At 37.7% G+C, this 8,604-nt stretch overlaps 1 protein-coding gene across 1 annotated transcript; it reads right to left on the minus strand.

Moving 5' to 3' along the window:
- ASPA (aspartoacylase) lies at positions 1-7,560 on the minus strand. The gene is made up of 6 exons (XM_009903259.2): positions 7,298-7,560; positions 4,729-4,924; positions 3,440-3,533; positions 2,551-2,658; positions 1,545-1,654; positions 1-1,265 (listed from the first exon to the last, which is right to left on the minus strand). The coding sequence occupies exons 1-6, from the start codon at positions 7,534-7,536 to the stop codon at positions 1,053-1,055; spliced, it is 960 nt and encodes a 319-aa protein (XP_009901561.2). The 5' UTR covers positions 7,537-7,560; the 3' UTR covers positions 1-1,052.
- Between the last annotated feature and the right edge of the window lie 1,044 nt (positions 7,561-8,604).

An 8,604-nucleotide genomic window follows, 5' to 3' on the forward strand; every position in this document is an offset into this window, starting at 1 on the left:
AGAAGCCTTCTCGTATGGAATTCCTCTTAATTCCCATTCTGAAATCCTCAGGTATGGTTTGTGCATTTGCCTTCATCAAAACCTGAGTAATTAGTTACCTAACCTTGCCTTCTTCACTCAAAACATCTGGGGGACAGCAGCTGACTAAAATTTTACTTAGAAAATGTTATAAGCAGTAGGTGGACACACCTAAGAAGTCACAAATCTGTAAACTTCTCTGGTCTCCATTGCAATGGAAACTTTGTTCAGTTTCCAGTGGGTGAGCACAACTTGTCCCTGAATCTGAATATTGCTCCAGTATGTTTCTGACTACTAGATGCTTTCTAGATTCAACATTTTTGTCTTTAAATTAATGTTAAATGAGGAACAGCTTGAATTAATCTTGTAATAATTTAAATTTAACGAGCTTCACATTTCACTTGAGTGCTTTTTGTCTCACAAATCCTGGTTTGAGCTTAGTTTATACCTTCTTAAGTGTGTATATATATATAAAAAAAAGAACAAACCCAAACCCTCAGGCTTCCACTTCAGCACAGCAGGGGTCAGGCAGACACACAGATGATATCCAGACCCTCCCCCTGTTTCTCTCCCTCCTTTCCTCTGTCTCATGTAGTTTGTTTATCCGAGGAATTAGTTTCAAGGACCACCTCGTTTGCAGGAGGGCTGGTTATTGGAGGGTTGGGAGTAGGAAGTAGAGATGCTGCCATTTTTTATATAGTTTTGTGGGTGAGCACCTTTCTATATGATGCTGGCTGCAGTTTTATCCCCACTTAACCCTTCTGTGGTACATCGTTTAGCCAGTTTATATAGCGTGAACTAACTTCATAAAAATAGTATTTCTTTGTGTCTCTAGTAATGTATTAGAGCAAGTAAACAATCATAATCAGCATCTTGACAGTATGTTTCATCTTAAAAGTGCTCAGCAATGTTAATTAAATTACAATTTCAAATTAGATTCTGCACTTATGTATTCATTCCATGAATTCCTATCCTGGCACCCTGGATTTAAGAGAAGAAATTCACTTCATGTACTGAAAATCTGTAGTAAGCTTTTAGGAAATGTTCTGGGCTGAGACTGAGGATCTGATGTGCTTTGCAGTGAGTTTCAGTTTTACTGTCTTTACAAAGGCTTGTTTCTTTTCATAATATGCAGCTTCGTTGATAAATGTTGGATAGACTGTGCAGTCCCCTTTATACGAAATTACTTCTCCATCGAGTGTCAAAAAGAGAGGATCACCATTGTTCAGTGGCTGCCAGTCTTGATCCTTAGAGAAAGAACATAAATAGAATGTGTTTACGTTCCAGGTTTTGTGTATTTCATGGGATATCTGAGTTTCTGCTCAGCAATTCCATTCTCTCCAGTTACTGAAATATCATATGACCTGAGTGACAGAACTTGCTATAGGCAAGGTCTAAAGTATTCAACAAACCCATTGGCAACATTCTCATTCTAAATATTCCCTATTAAAATATACTACAATGTAGCAGAAACACCACAGAAACGCTTCTTAAATGTCACCAATGGAAACTGCTTCAGAATTTACCTGCAGCTCAGGGTGAATAATGGCCATAACTTCATCATCCTTATTCCTGGGATAATCTACTTTCTCCATGATTTCAAAAACCTCAATTGTACAGGGTGGAAATTCTCTTCCTAGAAAGAATAAATGTAACTTCATGTCAGAATGAACATCTGCCTGCTAAAAGGAACAATGTGTTATTTGTTCTCTTTAGAATGGTTTAAATCATCAGGCTGTACTTGTTAAAGTTTACACACTAGTGATTAGTTCATGTGCCACAAAAATGCCTAGCTCCAGATTTGTTTTTCTCCCCTCAAAGCCAAGTTGCAGAAAGATTGTCCACTCAGGTTCGGTAGCATCTTAAGCCCTGATCTGAATTTGCTGCTGAAATGGGGCTTTTCACTGTATGCTTAAAAATATGTATTTTGTAGATGAAGAAATCAATGAAAGGCCTGTGTTTGACAGTGCTGCACAACACAGAAAGGGATCAGGGCTATTTCATCATTCAGCACAGTCATGGAGATTTCGACACACACAACTATATTCTCTTCTCCTTTTACTTCCAAAGAAGCCCCCTAACAAAATGTACCCTATTTTAAACACCTACTTTTGTCAGTCTGTATTTAAGACAGAAGAATAACAAAATCTTACAAGATTTATTGACTTTAACTCTAGATACCACAGCACAGAAGGCCTGTAAATGAATCACTTCTTTCTCAGCATTAATTAATGTGTGTTCTCCATGTAGAAGCTGCTATACAGATATTGTTAGCTACTGTTTCAGATTCTCAAAGCAACTGGAAGATTAAAATCAAGCAAACATAGAGCCTCCAGAAAGAGGAAATAGCCTTAAAGCTAACAGGAATTGTGACTGAGGCAACACTTGAGTGGTCTGAAGAACAATCTTCCCCCTTCTCCTTTTACCTGTTTAATTGTAAAATGTTGTAGCCATACTAACTTTTGTACAAAATATTCTCCTGAAACAGCCCACTGGCATGACCCAAGAGGCAACAATCTCCCAGTACTTTACCTTCATTAAAAAGCTGCACAAAATCAAGGCCATGTTTGACAATCTTCCTCATTTTGTCCAAAATATCAGCTCTAAGAACCCCCTGTGGCTGGGGACCTACCTCCACACCTGTGTGCAGACAAGAGGCATTATTAATAGAGCCATAATAGATCACATGCTTAGATTACACAGCAAAAATAGGTGTCTGGGTGGGTTTGTGCTTTCTGTTTAAAAGGGAATGTAGAGTTATGTGCTTTTTTAAAGGCAAACAGAAAATTCAGCTCAACAATTGGGATCAGTTTCAGGAGCCACATGTACATTTCTGAGTGTGCTGCTAGGGTAAGAGAAAAAGTCACTATGTATATTTCTTTCTCTTATTCTTTTCCTCATCCTGTCTTTCCATGCTCCAATTTAGAGAATTCATTGTTCAATGTGAAAAGCAAGCTAATATTTTTTTTCCCCCCCTTCTGTGGTTATGGTATTGATTGCATAAATGAAAAAGTTAACCACCACTTCCATGCAGAACATCATTTCCCTCTTCCTTTATCACATCTTCTTTTTTCTCCTTCTCAGCTAACAACCAAGGCTTATTTAGAGGACCTAGATATTTCTTTTCTGAAGCTGTTACTTCCTCCTTATCCTTCATATACTATCAGTATTTTCTGCAAACAGTGGGTTAACTGAGTTTAAGAATTTCCATCTGGCTTCTGTATCTTGTAAGCTGAGCATAAGCCAGAGCTCTTCAGAAGAGATAATCGTAAGCATTTGATTCAGTACATATATTGTCAAAAAAAGAGCTACTGGTGATCACAGCCCTCTGTAAAAACATCATGACATGAACAGACCTGGAAACAGACATCTCTTAAAATACATTTGGTGGGTTAAAATTGTCTCTAGCTTTCATATTTACCAACAGGATGTTTTGCTACAGATCGAGTTGTTGCGTATTTCAAGCTGGGGTGCTCAATCAGCAGAACCGGGCAGTGTTCTGGAGCCAGGGCGTTCTGTGGAGATGGTTTAAACACAGCTTTGTTATGCAAATATTTTCAAATGTTGTGCCACAAAAGATTAGCGATGCAGAAGCGATTTACACAATGTCTTCAATATGTTGCCTTTATTTCATGGCCCTCAAAGAAGTAGGACACTCTTAGAAAACAGACAAAGCTGCGTTTGTTGGTCCCCTTTCCATTAACTCAGGCCAGGCATGCTCCACTGCACTTTGCTGTCTCCTTGTGTAACTGAACACAGCTCTGGACTTTAATTGCTAACAGGAAGAAAAATCTGCTCAGCAGTGTTCCAGAACTGAGAATCAAAATACCAACAAGCAGATTTCCAGTATTTTTCTGTCACACTTAGATTCTCTTATGGGGGACACAGATTGTGAATTAAGCCTTATTTTAAGCCTTTATTTCCACCCCCACCCCCAGATTTCAGGCCTCTTTCCTGATGGCTGCCTACTATTGCTCTCCATAGAATTCTAGTCAGGAGGTTTCTGTATCTTTTGATAAGGATTTAAATGGGATACATCTAATAGGAAAAAATTGTTAAGATACACCTTGTTGCTAAGGAAAAAAAAAAAATGGAATTGCAATCCCATAGTGTTGGCCTGACCTGGATTCCATCAGTCACTGTCTAGGTCACTGGTACTTCAACCAGTTTCCACTTAACCCAGCACTTCTGCACCCACCCCCACCCCCACCCCCAGTACTCATCAGCCCCAGCAGAATCTAACAGCTTCTAAAGCTGTGTCGCTGTTCCTATAAATCCTGGCGAAGGGAACATTTGTCATTACCCTGTGCCATTATTTTTTTTACATGACTTTATTTCATAAAATTAATGTTTAACTATTTAGCATGTGTGACCCAAATTTATCCCAGCTCCTGACAGAGCAGTGTGAAAGCAGATTAGATTGCATTCATTTTCATAGATGTTATTTAAGCATTCCTCTTTGCCCATCAGTCTTACTCACACTCATCTTAATACATCAAGATTATGATGAGTTCAGATCTGAATTACCTGATATTATAATCAAATTATTAATTATCTCTGATTAAAAACCCCATCCTATGAGTGATTAAATATTTTAAACCGTTGTGCAGAACAAAAAATACTATATTTAAAGGAACTACAAAGTAATATATAGTAATACAACATTACAACTAATACTTTATTTTAATAGTTCATTTAAATTAGTTTTACCTTGATATAATGAAACATTTGAATTGTAAAGTCATCCCTGGAGCTTTCAAGAATAAGGGTACCACCCATGTTAGAAGTGGTGTTGTGAAGGTCAAAAATAAGGTCATACGCATCATCACTACCTTTGGGGCCAAATATATGATTGATTTCCTGAGCCCTCCTCACTTCATATGGAATATCTTCCACCACTGTCCTGCTGTTAATATCAGCACAAAGAAATTAGTGAGCTCATTCCATGGCTTTACAGTCAACAAAATATGTATACCCTTCTCTTTCTACTTGAATTCCAGAACTGACTGGAGTTGAGATCACCTATTTAATTACCAAACTGTTGAACCATAATCAATTTGTGGTTGGAAAAACAAGTGTGATTGTTAAACTGGCCTTACTCTTAAGTATGTTGTGCAGAATAGTGTACAGAATTTATGTGATTTTAGCTGGAAACTATTTACTTCTCTTTTATTTCTTTACATCCTCAAATTTCCCTCTGTGCAGAAAACTTTCAATTTATCAACAGCTTAAGCCACTTCTAGGACTGGACCCACTTCCTACTGAAGATGATACTCAGGTATTGGTCCATGCCCTTTTCCCTTGCACATGACTCACAAGGTCTTTTGTAACTTGCTTTATTTCTTTTATGACAATCAGTTTTAAGCCCTCCTGACCCTCAAAGCTCATAGATTTTGCTACCTCAAATGTATTCCTCCTAAGTTTTAACACTGGTTATCCCAGGTGACTGCGTCTATACTCCACTTCTGAAAAACAGCTTTGGCCTAAGTACAGGTCTGTAAACTGCTTCCTGTCCATGTAAGGGCTCTGCTGGAAACTGATGTGTGACACCAAGGCATCTATCCTACACTTCAGCAGTGTACAAACCCTCTGTTGATTCAGACTTGTTCCACAGAAAGCAAGTCTGGATTTGGTGACAGGCTTGGGACACTACCCAAGGTGAATGTAACATACCTAATGTCTTTTGCACTAAACTCAGTTTTCTTTCTCAACATAATGCAAGCTTTGTAGTATTTTAATGTTATAAGAAATATTAGTATTAAGTTGCATAAAGAAAGTTTTGTTACAAACTAACAGAACACCTTGCTAACTGCATGGCTATTTAAGCATAAGAGGTAGCTGAGGAAAATGATGGGGTCACTACTGCTGGAGTATTAGGAATGGCAAGACATCTATTAGGAATCACAGAATGTCTGCATGCAATTGATCTGCTGGTGGAAGGTGAGTGGATTAGAATTTTAACACAAGCCCCTCAAGCTCCTGTTGTGTTTCTGTACATCACATAATCTACCTCCATATTCGTTAGTTCTGTCTTTGAAATTCAAGGTTTCTTTTAACATAAGACTGTTAAACTAGTGTTTCTTCTCTAAGGCAATGGGACTTCCACCATGACTTTCAGTCATATCAGGATTTCACTCTCCTTTACCTTATTCTATAAAATCATTTGTAATCTTGAAAGGTCTGTGCTTAAAGGCAAAAGGTGAAGGTGTTCAGTCAGTTGTAGGGCTGGGCAACTGAACAAGAAGGACAACCTGCACGTTTCTTAATCTGTTAGTGTTGCAAGTGTTCTGCTTTTGTTAAAGTGTTCAAAGCAGCTGAAAACAAACAAAACCTTTTTTTGTTTTGGTTTGTTTTTTTTTCATACATTTGTCCTGAGTAAGCAACTAAAAGAATGGCCTCAACACTTCTGTGTTGAAAAGTCTGTTTATCTTACATATAATAACAACAAAATTCTAAGATGAAGAGCCAGATGAAAAGACATGCAGGGTAAGAATAAGCATGCTTAGAAAACAGATGTGACAGAGACTTCTTTCAGTAATAGTCACTATTAAGCCCTTTGTGAATCCCAGTTACCTGGTTAACATGCAACTATACCAAGTGTAAGAATGTCTCTACAGCAAAGGACACCTCTGAAATCAGTGTCTCAAAGACAAAGAAACATAAAATCTCATTACCAATGTCATTCCAATTAATATTTTACAGTAATTAGACATTGCATTTCTTCTAAAAGAATGAGTCAAACTCTGGAGACTTTTTTCTGGCTATCACTTTGCCATAGAATATATTATTTCTAATTTAGCCAACTTCAAGCTTTCATCTTGTGCTGTGTATAACTGGAATTAAATACCCTTCCCTGGTCCGTGTACCGTTCTTTCAGCTATCTACTTTTAAACTGCTTCTACCTGCTGCCTTCCTGCAAATGTAGCTGTAATCAGAAGAGCTCCCAAACTGAATTGCAGAAGAACATGTGAGAAATAATGATTTTGCAGCTCAGAATAGCAATACTGAAGTTTACACAAATGCAGCTACTCTAATTTAAAATGCAGTGTTTAAGGTTGTGTTGGTTTGAGACTCGCACGACTAGCAATAGTTTTAAAGTCAATCTGTTAAAACTCATGTAATTTGCTCTTTTTTGGGTTAAAGGTCAGTAAGTTCAGTTATGTGGCTGCACAGTTTAAATAGTAGTGGAACTTGTGTTAACATTTTAATCTGGAAAGGAAGCTCCTTTCAGTTTTAAAACCCAGAAAAGTAAAACGACACAAAGTGCAACTCTTCTTACCCAAGATTATCAGGGTCAAAAACACGGTTCAGATCACAGTCAATGTATCTAGTGCACTTCTTCACAGCTCTTGGGTTGGTAAGAAATGGTTTCACTTCCACTCCTGTCCTTTGAATCTCAGCTCCATTCTCTTGCCAGTGCTTGACCAAAAATACCCCCGATAACTCATTGCCATGAGTTCCTCCGAAGATAGCGACCCGTCTTACCGGAGGTTTATCAATGACAGAGGAGGAAGTCATGCTTTGCAGCAGCTCTAAGAATTGCTGAAAGCAAAAGAGAAAACAACAAAGTAAAACTTCTGTCTCCCAACAAAAATAATAAAATCTTCTTATACTTTTTAATAGGAAATTCTTGAAGGCTGCTTAGGTCAGATGTGAATGAAAGTGAATTAACATTTGTCTAACAGTTTTCAAGTGCCGTTACGAGGCAGGGAGTTGCTAACCTGACACTCCTCCTTCTCAAGGAGCCCTCCCCTTCATTTGCCATATTTAGTAATATCTCCAAGTCTGTTAATGGTACTGTTACACAGTTCAAAAGTTAACTTCTCCAGGCAATCTCTAGTCATGTATGACATATAGGTTAAGTCTGGTACTAATGACAGTATGAAAAGGCTTTTTAAATGTAAACTTCAATAATGCACTTCAATACTTCTGACAGTTTTGCCTTGCAAACTAGGTGTAACAAGTATACTCATGTATGTTTTATGTTACACAGACATTACAGGATACAAAGGCAGAATGATTTAAAGTGAGCACAACCAGTAAAATATGAATCACATCTTGGCTCTAGATCAACACATAATGCTGAAACATCAAGCACTTTCATCTAAAACCGAGAAGAGCTGAGTTCCTCAAAGCTTGTTGTTGCTTGTATAACCTTTTTTTGTTTTAGAATATCTGAAGAACAGTGATTAGAGGGAACACTAGCTGAAATTAAAGTGCAATTTATCCACAACTGACTTAGCCAGTATTCCTGACTCTAGTTCTAGCACAGGATCTGCTAACACAGATGTTTCTAACATATTGAATAATTTGGCAGTGGTGACTCTTCTAATTTCTGCAGGGTCTTATTAACAAGCAAACAGACCTAGACCACCAAAAGCAGACCTCATCCCAAAAAAAACCCCTTAGTCAACAACTTGACTTCTTCTGTTTCCAAAAGCATTCGTGAGACTAAAGCCAAAGAGCAGCCATAACTTCCATCAGGGGGATCAAAACATTTAGAATAAAAAGTCTTAATAACAGAAAATAAGTATTACTCCTGCAAACAACAGAAGTATTTGCCATTTGCAATCTGACACTTGATAT

This window comes from Dryobates pubescens, chromosome 13 (genome assembly GCF_014839835.1).
Source record: "Dryobates pubescens isolate bDryPub1 chromosome 13, bDryPub1.pri, whole genome shotgun sequence".
Classification (NCBI taxonomy): Eukaryota; Metazoa; Chordata; class Aves; order Piciformes; family Picidae; genus Dryobates; species Dryobates pubescens.

Coding starts and splice junctions, on each gene's coding strand:
- ASPA (XM_009903259.2), bottom strand. CDS start 7,536: ATGACTTCCTCCTCTGTCATTGATAAACCTCCGGTAAGACGGGTCGCT. Junction 4,925..7,297: donor TTTGACCCTGATAATCTTGG/GTAAGAAGAGTT, acceptor TGATATTAACAG/CAGGACAGTGGTGGAAGATA. Junction 1,266..1,544: donor TTATTCACCCTGAGCTGCAG/GTAAATTCTGAA, acceptor TCTTTCTCTAAG/GATCAAGACTGGCAGCCACT.